Source organism: Capricornis sumatraensis, chromosome 7 (assembly GCF_032405125.1).
Source record: "Capricornis sumatraensis isolate serow.1 chromosome 7, serow.2, whole genome shotgun sequence".
Lineage (NCBI taxonomy): Eukaryota > Metazoa > Chordata > Mammalia > Artiodactyla > Bovidae > Capricornis > Capricornis sumatraensis.
Genome location: NC_091075.1, coordinates 112,975,316 through 112,993,224, shown reverse-complemented (window position 1 = coordinate 112,993,224; position 17,909 = coordinate 112,975,316). Strand labels below are relative to the sequence as shown.

General features: G+C 43.9%; 1 protein-coding gene across 1 annotated transcript in view; it reads right to left on the bottom strand.

Annotated features, from left to right (window-relative positions):
• CC2D2A (coiled-coil and C2 domain containing 2A) overlaps positions 1-17,909 on the bottom strand; it is a 129,678-nt gene that overhangs the window by 74,175 nt on the left and 37,594 nt on the right. Inside the window, exons 7-11 of the mRNA XM_068975261.1 lie at positions 15,492-15,593; positions 14,600-14,776; positions 8,778-8,940; positions 6,883-7,019; positions 4,690-4,821 (exon numbers count right to left, since the gene is read on the bottom strand). Coding sequence (XP_068831362.1) covers positions 4,690-4,821; positions 6,883-7,019; positions 8,778-8,940; positions 14,600-14,776; positions 15,492-15,593 — 711 coding nt within the window. The remainder of the gene's footprint in view (positions 1-4,689; positions 4,822-6,882; positions 7,020-8,777; positions 8,941-14,599; positions 14,777-15,491; positions 15,594-17,909) is intronic.

Below are 17,909 nucleotides of genomic sequence, written 5' to 3'. Positions count from 1 at the left end.
CTCTGCAATTGCTTGGCTCCTGCTGGTTCTTGCTTTGCCGTTCCTCTTACCACAGGTTCCAGAGGTCTGGGCTCAGTCAGAGTGTGGCCCTCAGGTGCTGTCTTCTACTCTGCTTGGTATGAGTAAATAATGTCGGTGGCACTGTCCTTTGTGTGCTGTGTGCTCAGTCCAACTCTTTGCAACTTTATGGACTGTAGCCCACCAGGCTTCTCTGTCCATGAGCTTTCCCAGCAAGAATACTGGAGTGGGTTGCCACTTCCTACTCCAGGGAATTGTCTCGACCCAGGGATTAAACCTGTGTCTCTTGCATCTCCTGCACTGGCAGGCGGAATCTTTAACACTAGCACCACCCACCTGGGAAGCCCAACATGGTCCTATTTACTTGCAATGTTATCATGTGTCTCTTTCCCCCAAACTGCATTAGCCCATGTTTAAACGATTGCTGGTGGTCTCTGCCTTCATCTCAGCTCAACGAAGTGAAAAAGTTTCCAGGACTCCTAGTCGTCATTGAGTGAGATTGCTCAAAAGACCCCAGCTCTATTCCTATTAGGGAGAAAAAGATCCGTCCTTCCTTGTCTTTCTCTTCTATCTGTTTTCTTGCAGACTGAAAACCATCAGGATAGAAGCACCAACGATTTCTCCTAAGAATATTGCTGTTCAGTCTCTAAGTTGTGCCCAACTCTTTGTGACCCCATGAATTGTAGCCCACCAGGCTCCTCTGTCCATGGGATTTCCCAGGCAAGAATACTGGAATGGGTTGCTATTTCCTCCTCCAGGGGATCTTCACGACCCAGGGATAGAACCCTCATCTCCTGCAGCTCCTGCATTGCAGGCGGATTCTTTACTGCTGAACCCATAATATTTCTAAGGTATATTATTTTCATTTTGAAATTGTTTGGTCCTTCAGTCTTTGGTGGAAAACTGAAAACCTAAACTATCAGAGGCGGTGCGTGTGGATTATCTGCTGACGTTCTCAGTGCAAGCAGGGTTGTGTGGCCGATGAAGAAAAATTTTAAGGTTGTACAGACAGAGAGCAATCATTGGGGGAATTCAAGTAAAATGTATGTATTTGCCCTCCCTCAGAAAATAACAGCAAGAGAACCTGAATCCAGCCCAGAGCTGGCAGTGGATTCTACAGCTGTTGTTCTTGTCTTCCCTGGGAAGTTTTCTCATTCTCCATCTCCTGGGTGTGTCTCTAGGACGTCAGGTCGGGGAGTGTATGTTCCTCTTAAAACTGACTAGTTTGTCCTTGGTGTTGATAATGGGAATCTTGCCACAAGATATGGTCCTTTTTCTCTGGCATCTCTGAGCTTACATTATCAATGTCCTAACCCATGGCAAATTCTGGACTGCCTACAACAGGAGAGAAGTTTCTCCATTCCATAGGAGAGAAGGTTCTCCATTCAAGGAGAACCAGAGGAAAGAGAGGCAGAGAGAGAGAGACTGCCAGTACTGAGTCCCTGGCCCCAGGGTCCGGGTTCCTAAAGCCCCGCCTTCATTTTATGATTCATCTCCAGGTCCTTCCAGCTTTGTGAGTCGCTAAGTTCTCTCCTGGCTTAAGCTGGTTTGCAGTGGGTTTCTGTTACTTGCAACTCAAGAGTGCTGACTACTACAGTTCTTCTAATTTAGCAGGGGACCAGAGGGCTCCCCAGGTGATGCTAATGGTAAAGAATCTGCCTGCCAATGCACGAGACACAAGGGATCCAGCTCCATCCCTGAGTCAGGAAGATCCCCTGGAGGAGGAAATGGCAACCCACTCCAGTATTCTTGCCTGGGAAATCCCATGGACAGAGGAGCCTGGTGGGCTATGGTCCATGGGTTTGCAAAAGAGTTGGACATGACTTAGCAACTAAACAGAACAACTCCTTTAATATAACCTTTGCTTCTTTCGTAGGCAGAAGCCTGGCATATTCTCCATGCTTTGCTATGTTTGCAGCCTAACTCTCTAGAAAAGATCTCGGAAGACTCCAGCCCCTTCCAATCTCTCTCCTCTAACTTCTTTGCTCTGTGATGCAGGATGGCTAGCCCCTCTCAGTGGAACTCTTGTCTTCCTCTACTTTCCTGTTTCTGCCCAAAGCTAGGAAGCTCTCGCCTCTCAAAAGGACTAGAAGGAAACCCTCTGGTCTCTCCCCGCTGGCTCTTTCCCCAGAGAGAAGGAAGACTGTGTCTGAGTGGAGATTTAGTTGAAGCCCAAGATCCACTAGTCCAAGCTCTTGGCTGGACAGAGTCACTGGTGGCATCTAGCTGTCCTTACTCAGCCATCTCCTAAGGGCCTGCTCACTGGCCCGTGGGTTCAGCAGACATTCCACATGGTAAAGTCTCTACACGGGGGACATAATTCATGGGAGAGAGAGCAGGGAGCCCAATCCGTCTTGGGTCCAAGCCGCATTCTCCTATCCAGTCCCACCCTTCGCTGAAACTGAGATCTGCACCCTTCTCTGATTCCCGTGCATTTCCCAAGTAGCTCAGAGCTTCTGAAGGCGACAGATGAGATTAACGGCTTCCCTCAAGATCCTATTCTCCATAGTAACGACTCTTCTATTTTCTAATTATAGCCCATAAATTTGTGCTTCATTATATCAATGTTTCAAGCTGAAGTAGATGGATGGATGGAGAAAGAAACTGATGGATTATTAGGTACAAGTTGATACTGTCTAGATCACTAATTATATCATGTATCTTTGTCATAAAGCAAGTAGATGGTAAATCCCTCAGGCCTGGGGCTTGGGTTTATGCTTGCTTTGTAAATCCACTCCTAGGGTCCACATTTCTGTACAGAGTAGCCACTCATTAATATTTGTCTCTGATAGCAATATTTTATAGAAATTCACAATTTAATAAAAGGGCAAACACATATATCATTTCAAAGCTCATAATGGCCATATGAGGTAGAGATTATGGTGATTTTTTAATTAAGGAAACATCTTCACAGCAGTCAAGGGAGATACCCAAAGCCACAGCTTAGTAGACACCCAGCTCAGATTCTCTGATTTGGGTCCATGTCTTCTCTGTTCATCACCTATAGCTCTACAGTTCTATAGCTTTATAGAATGATCTTATATCCTCTTATTCTGTTTGCCTTTAGCAGTGTCAAAATGTTACACATTTCAAAATACACAAGTTTCTGAAGGAGGTGATCCTTGCTACATTTCAGGAGAGCATGAGCAATATAATTCAATGTGAAGGAAGGAAATAAAAACAAACAAGGGAAAATAAGACAGGTCTTTCTTAATACACAAGAATTTAAGGAATAAGTACATCTGGATTGTGTGTGGGGGTGTGAGTTGCTAAATTGTGTCTGACTCTTTGCAACACCATGGACTGTAGCCAGCCTGGCTCCTCTGTCCGTGGAATTCTTCAGGCCAGAATACTGGAGTGGGTTGCCATTTCCTTCTCCAAGGAAGCTTTCTGACCCAGGGATTGAACCCAGGTCTCTTGCATTGCAGGCAGATTCTCTAATGTCTGAGCCACCTGGGAAGCCCAAGTACATATGGATATATCTTAGGAAAACAAGGAAACAACAACAGAAGCTCCAAGACACAGAAACAAAATATCTAAAAAATTAAGAAAAACAGCTAAAAAATTAAGAAAAACAAAATCCTTGAGGAACAGAAAGATTGTAAAGAAACATAAATTGCATCATTAAACTCATATAAATACAAAACTAAAGCTAAAGAATGTTGGAAATTGTGGTCCTGGACAAGATGTATAAGTTGTAAGTTTTGATAATAATATTGTAATGATAATACAGCAAACAAAAACCATGATATGATGTTTAAGGGACATGGATTGAAAGCTTAGAACTGATTTCATAGTAAAAAGTCATTTTATGTTGACCCAAATTGGAAACATTAAAAAAGCAATTATTCTGATCTCTAGTGTCATTATGTGTTCATAGATTTATCTGAATTTTTAGTAAGAATGTATCTGATATTAAAGAAATATGTAACCAAAGCCTAGCAATTCTTTTAATTTTAATATAGCTTCTTTCCCCCAGAATATATTTATTTGATACTTTTTAAAAAAGATAGTTAATAAATGTAATCATTTATTGTTGAGGGGGGAGGTAAATGAAGGCAAGCAACTGCCTATTCAACACCAGCCGGTCAGACCTCACTGAGCCTGTTCTAAGTACTTTGATGTATTATCTCAACCATCTGCACAACAATCCTAGTAAACCGATGCCATTTTGCAAAGGAAGAAACACCAGCAGAGAGAGGAGAGGGGGGTCAAGTTAGCCAAGCAAGAGGCAGGGCCAGGACTCAAGCCAGGCAGTGTGGTAAAAGAGCTGGGAAAAATACCATAGAAAGGATTTGTGAGAATAGAAAATCTCCAGTGATATAATACAGAGACAGTGGGGGAAATAACCCTGCAGTATATGTGAGATGACAGAGAGAAAAGAGAAAATACTGGGGCAGCTAACCTGGACATGGGAATAAAGACACTGACCCAAGCCTTCCGCCCTGGGAAGCTTGTTGCTGATGTAAGAAAGGGTTTAAGAAAGGATTCGGTGTGGGCAGGAGACTCAGTCTTATATAACAGGCTTGCTGTTTCCTTTTTATGTGCAAGACAGTGAATTAGTTAAGAAAAGCCAGAATAGGATGTTGCAAATTCATCACTCCAATCCCTTCAAAAAGCAAAGCACTTTCAAGTAAATTCATGTATTAAAAATGGGAGGGGGAGGTTTACCTTTTTATACAGTGTTTCCAGCTCTGGCTTAATGTCCTGCGCCTGTGTAAACATGGGTGGTCGCGAAGGAACCGGCTTGATGGGGTTTGGCAGTGCCAGGATCCTCCCGTCGTCTCCAAACCATCTCCTCCCCTGGGATCAAGCAGAAGGACAGAAAACAGTTTACAAAAATAGACAGCGCTTGTGGGGAAACTCTCTGTCGCCATGTATTATGCCATGCACCTTCCCCTGTCCCGTGGATCTTTTATTTTTTAAAAAATTATTTATTTTAAATTAAAGATGGTTGCTTTACAATAGTGTTTTGGTTTCCGCCACACATCAACATGAATTTGCCATAGGTATACATGTGTCCCCTCCCTCTTGAACCTCTCTCCCACCTCCTACTCCCTAGACATTTTAAAGTCCCGATTTCTATTAGAAATTGAGTCTTCACTAAGCCAGACACAGAAATACCAATATCATATGATATTGCTTATATGTGGAATCTAAAAAAAAAGGTGCAAATGAACTTATTACAAAACAGAAATATATAGTCGTGGCTGTAGAAAATAAACTTATGGTTTCCAGGGGATACACACTACTATATATAAAATAAATAACTAACAGGGCTACTATATAGCATGGGCTTCCCTCATAGCTCAGCTGGTGAAGGAAGTGAAAGTGAAGTCCCTCAGTCGTGTCTGACTCTTTTCGACCCCGTGGACTGTAGGCCACCAGGCTCCTCCATCCATGGTATTTCCCAGGCAAGAATACTGGAGTGGGTTGCCATTTCCTTCTCCAGGTGATCTTCCCGACCCAGGCATCGAACCCGGGTCTCCCGCATTGCAGGCAGACGCTTTAACCTCTGAGCCACCAGCTGGTGAAGAATCTGTCTGCAATGCAGGAGACCCGGGTTCGATTCCTGGGTCGGGAAGATCCCCTGGAGAAGGAAATGGCAACCCACTCCAGTATTCTTGCCTGGAGAATCCCATGGACAGAGGAGCCAGGTGGGCCACAGTCCATGGGGTCACAAGAGTTGGACACGCCTTAGTGACTAAACCACCACCACCATATAGCATAGGGAACGCTACTCAGTACTCTGCAATGGCCTATACGGGGAAAGAATTAAAAAAAAAAGACAGTGCCTATATGTATATCCACCTGCAACTAACACAATTGTAAATCAATTGTATTCCAATAAAAATTTAAAATTTGAGTCTTCACTAATGCCCCCCAGAATTAAGATATAGTTTTCAGCCCCCTCCTGATAAGTTTAAGAAAAAGCTAAAGGAGTGCTTGGGCTTCCCTTGTGGCTCAGCTGGTAAAGAATCTGCCTGCAATGCGGGAGACCTGTGTTCAATGCCTGGGTTGGGAAGATCCCCTGGAGAAGGGAAAGGCTACCTACTCCAGTATTCTGGCCTGGAGAATTTCACGGACTACAGTCCATGGGTCACAAAGAGTCAGACACAACTGAGCGACTTTCACTCTCACTTTCAAAGGAGTGCTTAAAAAAACGTATTTCCTATTAAACAATTTTTTAAATCTTATTTTAAGTTTTTTGGCTGCACTGGTATGTCTGTTGCTATGCAGGGGCTCTCTCTAGTTGGGGTGAGCGGGGCTCCTCTCTAGCTGCAGTGCTGGGCCTTCTAATTGCGGCAGCTTCCTGGTCGCAGAGCAGGGTCTAGGCACACAGACTCAGCAGCAGAGGCTCCCAGGCTCTAGAGCGTGGGCTCAGTAGTTGCGGGGTGCTGGCTGGGTTGCCCCATGGCATGTGGGATCTTCGTGGACCAGGGATTGAATCTGTGTCCCTGCATTTGCGGCGGATTCTTAACCACTGGACCACCAGGGAAATGATATTCGTGAAAATGTCAAGACAGACGACCATGGATAAAAACAGTTGAGAACATTCTATCTTGGGACAATTAAAAATTTCTGTGAATTGGGAAAAGGTTTTGCCAATATGTGATTTAGTAGGAAGAGCCTAAACCCAGCTTGGGAAAGGTAGGATTGAGCGGAGACGGGTGACGTTTGAGGGTCACTAAAGGTATTAAGGACAAATTAAAAAACAATAATAACAAAACAGCGACAGGATGAACCAGTCTGCAGGCACCCTCAGGAGGAAATGAGCCCCACCCCACAGTGATGGCCCGTCAGGATAAAGACCCTCTGTGAATCCCTCCTTGTCTACACTAGAGAACAGGGCTGAGAGCTCACCGGTTCCTGGGTCAGGAGCCTGTTCTCCATGATGTTCTGGTTGGTTTGCGGCACCTCTGGTCTTGCCCCGATGTAAAGGCCTTCATCTTCCAGGTACCTGGGCTGCACATTCTCAGGAAGCTTTTTATACGTAGGCACTAGACAGTTCATAAGCAAACACAAGCCACATCAGTGCCAACCTAAACATTTCAAACTGCAGTTTGGTGAATTAAAGACACCACCAGAGATTTTACTTTGGTTCTTGGAAAGTGCAAATGCCCCAAACTGATGTCTAGAAGCAGGACCAAGGGGAAGGTGAACGTGTTTTCCTGCAGCACCATGTTGGAGAATCATGAAATAATTCGATACCTAACATGGCCCGCGAGGAGTACGGTACCCAGATCAGAGGGGAGGCTGCTGGCCTCATCAGTGGCGTGAACCTGGCCCAGCCTCTTCTCTGAATTCTGTCCTCTCATACATGAGGGATGAAAATATCTGTCTTTCTGGGCTCCTGGGAGAATTAAATGGGGTGAAGGATGAGGAAGTGCTCTGTAAATTACAAAGTTTGCTGGAGTCCATGTGACTTCATTTACTTCCTCACTCTTTGATCTGTTCATAGAACAGATCTTTGCAGACAGTCTGCAGGGTCTGTGGGAGTGAAGACAGCAACAGCCCGCCAAGGACTGTTGGAGGATAATTGCTTTATAATATTGTGTTGGCTTTTGCCACACATAGCATGAATCAGTTATAGGCATACATATGTCCCCTTGCTCCTGAACCTTCCCCCCACCTCTCACCCCATCTCACTCCTCTAGGTTGTGACAGAGCACCAGATTTGAGCTCCTGTGTCATACAGCAAATTCCCACTGGCTATCTATTTTTACCAACCTAGACAGCATATTAAAAAGCAGAGACATTACTTTGCCAACAAAGGTCCGTCTTAGTCAAAGCTATGGTTTTCCAGTAGACATGTATGGATGTGAGAGTCAGACTATAATGAAAGTTGAGTGCCGAAGAATTGATGCTTTTAAACTGTGGTGTTGGAGAAGACTCTTGAGAGTCCCTAGTACTGCAAGGAGATCCAACCAATCCAACCAATTTCCTAAAGGAAATCAGTCCTGAATATTCATTTAAGGAATGATGCTACGTGTACACCCGTGGTGGATTCATGTTGATGTATGGCAAAACCAATACAATATTGTAAAGTAATTAGTCTCCAATTAAAATAAATAAATTTATATTAAAAAAAAAAGGAATGATGCTGAAGCTTAAACTCCAATACTTTGGCCACCTGATGTGAAGAACTGACTTGTTGGAAAAGACCCTGATGCTGGGAAAGGTTGAAGGCAGGAGGAGAAGGTGATGACAGAGGAAGAGATGGTTGGATGGCATCACCCACTCAATGGATGTGAGCTTAAGTAAGCTCCGGAAGTTGGGGATGGACAGGGAGGCCTGGTGTGCTGCAGTCCATGGTGTCGCAAAGAGTCAGACATGACTGAGAGACTCACTTGAACTGAAGTGATCTATTTTACACGTGGTGATGTGTATGTTTCTACGCTACTCTCTCAAAGTGATGCAGACACAGAGAACAGACTTGCGGACACAGTGGGAGAAGGAATGAGTAGGATGATTTGAACCTGTTTCTTGACTATTAAGTCAGAGTAGAAATTGGGTTCAGTTGTGGAAATTGAGCATTTTTATACACCTGGAGAAGGAAATGTCTACCCACTCCAGTATTCTTGCCTAGGAAACCCCATGGACAGAGGAGCCAGGCGGGTTATTGTCCGTGGGGTCACAAAGAGTCGGACATGACTGAGCGACTAACACTTTCACTTTAACTTTATACACCAGCTCTATTTCGTCTGAAGGAAAACGTGGATGCCAAAGCTGGGCAGAAAGATAAAGAGAGAAAGTACCTGTCCGTCTGCTGGGTACGAACAGGAGCTCTTTCTCCCTCTGCAGCCGAAAGTGGACACTCTCATAATCGGCAGGTCTGACAGCCACAAAGTCTTCAGCTGCGTGATCTAAGCCCAGGAGAAGATCCTCAGCATCTCTGCCATCCAACCACTCTTCCTCATCCTGCATCACATTAAAGAGCAGGAACAATCCCGCAAAGATAGTGACGGTGAATGTGTTAGTCGCTCAGTTGGCTGTGACTCTTTGTGACCCTATGGACTGTAGGCCGCCACACTCCTCTGTCCATGGAATTCTCCAGGCAAGAATACTGGAGTGGGTTGCCATGCTCTCCTCCAGGGCATCTTCCCAACCCAGGGATTGAACCCAGGTCTCTCGCATTGCAGGCAGATTTTTTACCATCTGAGCCACGAGGGAAGCAAGCTCCGGGAGTTGGTGATGGACAGGGAAGCCTGGCGTGCTGCACGCCATGGGGTCCCGAAGAGTCGGACACGACTGAGCGACTGAACTGACTGAGCCAGCAGGGAATTCCCAAAGACAATTAATGTACTTGGAAAAGCAATCCATGATATTAAATGCACCGAACAACATATCCTAAGATAAAGTCACCTTTTCCTTTTATCTTGTTCTGAAAGAAAGCATAAAACGACACGGACTATCCTATTTAATACGCTTTGTTTTTTCACTATTCCACATACTTGGAAAATGCCAAAATCAGAAGGGTCAGAAGAGATGTGCTAAGCAAGGCAAGTGCAATCTCAATGAGTGTGTCCTCCTTTGCAGGTGTCTATTCTTTGACAATGACTTAAAGAACTTGGGTTCATGAGTCATGCATAATCTAACCTTCTGCCTTGGCACTAACCCCATGGGAAAGGCGCCAAGTGTGCAGTCCACACCCTGCTCAGACTGCCTGGGCTTGACTCCCAGCTTCACCTTGTAGTGCCTGAGTGACTGTGAGGAATTTACCTATCCTTCAGATCCCTGGTTTTCTTATTTGCAAGATGGGGATATTAATAGATCTTATTTCCTTGGGTTTGTGAGAATAAAAATTAAATGATGCATGTAAAAATTCTAAGCACAGAACCTGTAATCACAAATGCCAGCTGAAGTATTTTAACGTAGTTTGAATATTTTCCAAACTTTTCTGCCTTTTCTTTCTCTTCTTTCTCCTTTTTTCCTTCTTTTCTTTCTCTGTCTTGTTCTTCTTTTTAAACCTGACATCCATGTATGAGCAGCACCCTTTAAAATGCTATGGAGACTGCCAGGTAGCTGAAGACAATGGCTGTAGCCTAATCACCTAATATTTCCTCGCTAAATACACGAAACGATAAGAAGAGTGAAGTGAATCTGCACAGTAACCAAGCTCTCAGCAAGAGCTGAAGGCAGAGAGTGTCAGAAACTTCAAAAGGTGAAAAGAGAAAATATCCTGTGGTATCAGTGTGCGATCTTTTTTGTTCCTGCTCCAGCTCTACTTTGAGCAAAGACAGGCTGAGAAAACTTCAGAGAAGACAGCAGAGCAAAGCCAGGACCTGCAGTTGGTCCACCAGAAAGACTGCATCCACAGTGAGTGTGAAAATACTCACACAAAGTTTGTCTTTTTCATTTCAAATAACTGGCTTATTTCACTTAGCATAATATCTTTAAGGTTCAGCCATGTTTAGCATATATTAGAATTTCCTTCTTTCATGCTGAATAATATTCTCTTGAATATTGATGAATAAAATATCACATTTTATCCATCCATTCTTCTCTTGATGGGCAGTTAGATTGCTTTCACTTTTGGCTACTGTAAATAATGCTTCTATCAACATGAGTATATAGCGATCTGAGTGCCTGCTTTTAATCCTTTGGGGTATATACCCAGGAGTGGGGTTGCTGGATCATATGGTAGTTCTATGTTTAAATTTTTGAAGAGCAAAAATTTTTGAATTTTTCACAGCAGCTACACCACCTTGCAACACCATGAGTGATGCACAAGTTTCTCTGCATCCTTGCCAACTTGTCTGCCCTCCCTTCCTTCTTTCCTTCCTATCTATCTCCCATCTATTTTTAATAGTCATTCTGATTTGTTGTGGTATCTCATTGTGGTTTTGATTCGCATTTCCCTAATGATTAGTGCTGCTAAGCATCTTCTTATGTACTTTTTGGCCATTTGTGTATCTTCCTTGGAGAGATGGCTATTCAAGTCTTCCCATTTTTCATGGTGTGTTTTCTCTGGTCTCACATATCCCACCCACAATTTCAGAATCTGAGTTGTAGCTTGGGTGTGGAATGGGGCACAAAAAACTGTTCACCTCTAAGGCTGAGAGGAGAGAGCACTAGGTTGCATTTGCCTTGGAGAGGCAGACATTTCTGTACGTGAAAAGAATACTAATCCTTGTGTGGAGTCTAGCAAGAAAAATCTGCAAACTGTATTGCTCCACTTTTTTTCCTCACAAGAGAGAAAGGTGAATACACTTAATCAAGGCCCCCACCCCCCAAATTATAGGGTGAAATTGAGGGCTACAGAAAGTAATGTGAACCTAGTATTCACAGCACTTTTAGGACGTGCATTTGATATTGTCCGAGAGGTCTCTGTGACTATCCTCAGTTCTTTTCATTCTTTTTACTTTATTCTGCTCTTCAGAAGTTACTTCCACCATTTTATCTTCCAGCTCATTGATTTGTTCTTCTGCTTCAGATATTCTGCTATTGATTCCTTCTAGAGTTATTTTTAATTTCAGTAATTGTGCTGTTTCTCTCTGAATGTTTATTCTTTAATTCTTCTAGGTCTTGCTTAATCAATTCATGCATTTTCTCCATTTTGTTTTCAAGGCTTTTGATCATCTTTACTATCATTATTCTGAGTTATTTTCCAGGTAGTTTGCCTATTTCCTCTTTATTTGTTTGGACTTCTGGGTTTCTAGTTTGTTCCTTCATCTGTGTAGGATTCCTCTGCCTTTTCATTATTTTTTTTTAACTTATTGTGTTTGAGGTCTCCTTTTCCCAGGCTTAAAGGTTGAATTCTTTCTTCCTTTTGATTTCTGCCCTCCTAAGGTTGGTCCAGTGGTCTGTGTGAGCTTATAGGGTGAGATCTGTTCTGAATTTTTGTTTGTTTGTTTATTTGTTTGTTTTCCCTCTGATGGGCGAGGCTGAGTGAGGTGGCAATCCTCTTGCTGGTGGTTGGGCTTGTATTTTTTGTTTAGTCTGCTGTTTAGATGAGGTGTCCTCCACAGGGTGCTGCGGGTGGTTGGGTGATGCCAGGTCTTGTATTCAGGTGGTTTTCTTTGTGTGAGTTCTCACTATTTGATACTCCCTGGGGTTAGTTCTCTGGTAGTCTAGGGTCTTGGAGTCCATGTTCCCACTCCAAAGGCTCAGGGCTTGATCTCTTCTAGCTGTTTGTTTTTAAACCCACTCTCTCTTCTTTTCCAGTTAAGTTCATTCTAGGGCTTCCCTGGTGGCTCAGAGGTTAAAGCGTCTGCCTCCAATGCAGGAGACCCGGGTTTGATCCCTGGGTTGGGAAGATCCCCTGGAGAAGGAAATGGCAATCCACTCCAGTATTCTTGCCTGGAGAATCCCATGGACGGAGAAGCCTAGTAGGTTACAGTCCATGGGGTCGCAAAGAGTCGGACACAACTGAGCAACTTCACCTTCACCTAGGCTCTTTAAAATCTATGATCATTCTTCTTTTCTCCATGATCTCCTGTATCTAGACCTGGTGCCAAAAAGTAAGGTTTCTCATCCCAGGGAAGACCTATTAGATCGGAAACTTGGAAAAATGGCCAGCCATCTATTTTAACAAACCCTCTAAAAGAGCCCTGTTTATCCTGCATCTGCATCATCTGAAGAGTTCAGGATGTGGATGAGCTGTTCTATGGTGGCATGTTTGCTCCTAGCCACTTTCTTCCTAGTTAGGACATCATCATCATCACCATCATACCACCGTCATCATCTCACCACCACCACCACCACGACCACCACCATCACCACCACCACCACCACCACCATCACCACTGTCATCATCATCTCACCACCACCATCACAACCATCACCACCACCATCACCATCATCACCATCACCACTGTCATCATCTCACCACCACCACCACCACCACCACCACCACCATCACCACTACCACCATCACCACCACCATCATCACTGCCATCATCACCACCACCACCACCACTACCACCATCACCACCATCATCACCACCATCATCACCATCACCACTGTCACCACCATCACCACCATCATCTCACCACCACCACCTCCATCACCACCACCATCACCACCACCACCACCACCACCACCACCATCACCATCATCACTACCACCATCACCACCACCATCATCACCACTGTCATCATCTCACCACCACCATCACTGTCACCACCATCATCACCACCACCATCACCGTCACCACCATCATCACCACCACCATCATAACCATCACCATCACCACCACCATCACCGTCACCACCATCATCACCACCACCATCACCACCATCACTGCCATCATCACCACCACCATCACCATCATCATCACCACCATCATCATCATCTCACCACCACCATCACCACCACCACCACCATCACCACCACCATCATCACCACTGTCATCATCATCTCACCACCACCACCACCACCACCACCACCATCACCACTACCACCATCACCACCACCATCATCATTGCCATCATCACCACCACCACCACCACCATCACCATCACCACTACCACCATCACCACCATCATCACCACCATCATCACCATCATCACCATCACCACTGTCACCACCATCACCACCATCATCTCACCACCACCACCTCCATCACCACCACCATCACCACCACCACCACCACCACCACCACCATCACCATCATCACTACCACCATCACCACCACCATCATCACCACTGTCATCATCTCACCACCACCATCACTGTCACCACCATCATCACCACCACCATCACCGTCACCACCATCATCACCACCACCATCATAACCATCACCATCACCACCACCATCACCGTCACCACCATCATCACCACCACCATCACCACCATCACTGCCATCATCACCACCACCATCACCATCATCATCACCACCATCATCATCATCTCACCACCATCATCACCACCATCACCATCACCACCACCACCACCACCACCACCACCACTACCACCATCACAACCATCACCACTACCATCACCACCATAATCACCATCACCACCATCACCATCACCACTGTCATCATCTCACCACCACCATCACCACCACCATCACCACCATCACCACCACCATCACCGTCACCACCATCATCACCACCACCATCACTGTCACCACCACCATCACCACCACCATCACCACCATCCCCGTCACCACCACCATCACCACCACCATCACCATCACCACCATCACCACCACCATCACCACCACCATCACCACCATCATCACCACCACCATCACTGTCACCACCATCACTGTCACCACCACCATCACCACCACCATCACCACCACCATCACTGTCACCACCATCACCACCACCATCACTGTCACCACCACCATCACCACCACCACCACCACCATCATCACCACCACCATCACTGTCACCACCATCACCACCACCATCACCGTCACCACCACCATCACCACCACCATCACCGTCACCACCATCACCATCACCACTGTCATCATCATCTCACCACCACCATCACCGTCACCACCATCACCACCACCATCACCGTCACCACCATCACCACCATCACCACCACCACCACCAACGTGATCATCTCCATCACCATTAGCATCTCCCCTCTCCTCGTCACTGTTCTTATACCAGATACTGTTTTGCTTACTCCTTCCTGTACAGGTGGCTCTTCTTCCTCTCCTTCCTTTTCCTCTCGGTTAGCTCCATGTCTATTTTTGGCTTTTGGTTTTTCCTCTGATTCCTCTGGTTCGGGATCAAAGTTGAAAGTAAAGAAGTTATATGCTTCCTCAGCAGAAGGGAAGCCAGGTGGAACCTACAGAGAGGAAGCAAGCAATAGAATTTCAGATTATCTGTGCTGAGATAAGCTCTGCACAGTTCACTGACAGCTGGCTGGATGCTAAGAGCATTCCGGGCTGCCTAAACACATTACCTGTTGATGGTAATGAACTTTAACAGATATGACAGGCCTCCTTAGTTAAGTAACTTTAATGAGTTACTTTTAAAAAAATATAAATCAACAATTATTTACCTTCCTACAAACACAAAAACATATTATTTATAGCAGTTAAAAGCTTTAGAAAAGATGATTAAAATGCCAAAAAGTGATTTATAGGCCAGTGCTGAGATACTTTTAATTATGAGCAATACAGGGTTTGTTAAACTTTGAAAAAACACCATTTCTGGTTTGTTTTAATTCTTGAATTAGTATCTCCCTTTTTCCCATAATAAAAGCTGGTAACAACTTCACAGCTGAACAAATCAGCTTATCAAGAACGTTCCTGTCCTTCCAGGCATTTTTCTTTCCCCACAATAGGCAGCTTTCTAATCTCTCCATAAGATTCTAGGGTTTAAAAGTAGGAATCATTCCTCATATTTTTTCTTGCATATTTCATGAAGTAGGAGTCAGCTTATATGTACAGTTGTCTCTCATTGACAATTTTCAAAAACAGAAACAGATCAATAAGATACATGATTTAAAGCCTACATAATTTAAAGGTAGCATGATTTTAAAAGACAGGATTTCTCACCAGGGGTTTAGACTTGATTTTTTGTACAGAATCGTGGAACTTTACTCTTGAATGACCTTGGGAGTCATGTTCTTGTTGAGTCCTTTGAACCTCTCTATCCAGCTATACAAATGGAAAAAAATAACAGATACATCATTTAAAGCAAGAAACTGAGGATTTTTTATAAAACAAGCATTAGCCCTCAAAAGGCTTTATCTTCTGACCATTGATGCATCTCACCATTTCTAGGGGATGAAATGTTTACTAATATATTTGAATGGTATAGTGGCTGATTGTTTTCTTCCTCAGCTCTGTCTCTCTCATGACTAAATGAATACAAAATTTTACAGTCAATAAACCCCCAAATGGAAATGCTATTTCACCCTAAAAATCAATAGATAATCCAGCTCACAGAGGATCATCTCCAAACAGTCTATGATGAAGAGCGTCAACCACGTCTGATGGTAAATAAGTCCAAATGGGTAAGGGTTGCCCCAGGCCTTGGCTCTTCCATTTTTGTGTGAATCTCATAATGGCTGAGTGGGTCTCCTCAGGCATTTATCCAGAGACATTCTGTGATGAAAGCTAGAAATACTTGGAACAGCAAGCTAAGGTGCTATGAAATTCCACGTAAGTGCAGCTGAATGTCCAGCAATGGGAAGAATAAAAATGTGGGCATCAGTTGGGTGCAATCTATCATGATATCAAGAGAATACATACAATTCCAATTTATGTAAGGTTCTATGCTTTCCCTCCATTTTCTCATTTTGCAGTAGTAGGTTAAATAGATAACTGTGCGTGCGTGTTAAGTTGCTTCAGTCGTGTTTGACTCTTTGCAACTCTACGTATTGAAGCCTGCCAGGCTCTTCTGTCCATGGGGTTCTCCAGGCAAAAATACTGGAGTGGGTTGCCATGCCCTCCTCCAGGGGATCTTCCCAACCCAGAGATCGAACCCAGGTCTCCTGAATTGCAGGTGGATTCTTTACCATCTGAGCCACCAGGGAAGCCCATGTATCCTGGAGTGGGTAGCTTATTCCTTCTCCAGGGGATTGTCCTGACCTAGGAATCAAAGTGGGGTCTCCTGCATTGCAGGCAGATTCTTTACCAGCTGAGCTATCAGGGAAGCCCAAATAGTTAACTAATAGCATTCAATTATACAAAACTTGAAGCAGTGCTAATGAATAAATTTCACAGTGCAATGCAGAGTTAATATTTGTCTTGGTAAATTCCAGAATTTTAAGTGGCTCTTTTGAAGACAAGGAAAGAAGCAGATGGGTATTATGTAATGTAAGGATAAACACGTTTAAAAATTGGTGGCGGTGGTTTAGTCACTAAGTCATGTCCAATTCTTTCATGCCTACATGGACCATAGCCCACCAGACTCCTCTGTCCATGGGATTTCCCAGCAAGAATACTGGAGTGGGTTCCCATTTCCTTCTCCAGGGGATCTTCTCAACTCAGGGATTGAACCCATATTTTCTGCTTGGTAGGCAGATTCTTTACCACTGAGCCACCAGGGAAAGGTCAGGAAGGCTTACTAAGGGTCTGCTAAGTCCAGTCTTTCTCATAAAACGAGGCTAAACCTTTCTCGCCCACTGTTGAAGATGCCGTTCTGCTCCTGTCTGCCTCAGAATCCCTCACCTCCTAGAGCCCAAGATGGAGACTGGTACATTTGAAAACACATAAATAAGCCAAGGAGTCAATCGATCAGAGAGACGAGAAGCTTAGCTCTGTGTAGGCAAGCCTTAGGTTTTAGAGACAGCTAAAGACTGATAATAAAACAGAAGAAGCCCAGGCGGAAAGTCTAACATTAGCCATTTAAAAAATAAAATAAGTAGGTAAAATTCCATTTGGCAAATATGTGTATGTGGAGATCAGTATTTTATTCTTTCTGTTTCTTTCCATCTCTTTCTGTATTTGCTTGACAGAAAGGACAGTAAGTTTGGACAATATAATTTTTTGGTATCTTTTAAAATTATAAGATTGACAGTTTTACTATGATTTGTATGGACTTGATCAAAACGGTGGGTAATTTAATTTTTATCAAAATCTCAAAGTATTTAAATATAAATTATATTAGCATAAGAAAAGCCATTAAATATATTTAAAAGGATTGTGTGCAGAATTAAATTTTAAAGAACTATTATCTATAATATCTTCATGAAAGCTTAAAGTAATAATATTCAATTTCAAGTGAATGCCTATGATGATGTGTGCTTGTGTCCAGCTAGGAATTCTTTCTCATCCTTGAATTTGTTGTAACCTCCAAGAAGGCTCTATGACCCTAGCTTGAGCTAGACAATCACAAGTCTCATTACTTTTAACAAAGCATATTTACAAAATATAGTAGTTCCTGCCCTGACCTCTCTTCTAACTACTAGTCAATAGTTTTAATTCCCTAAAAACAGCCTAATCTAGATGGTCTTGCAGATATCTCCG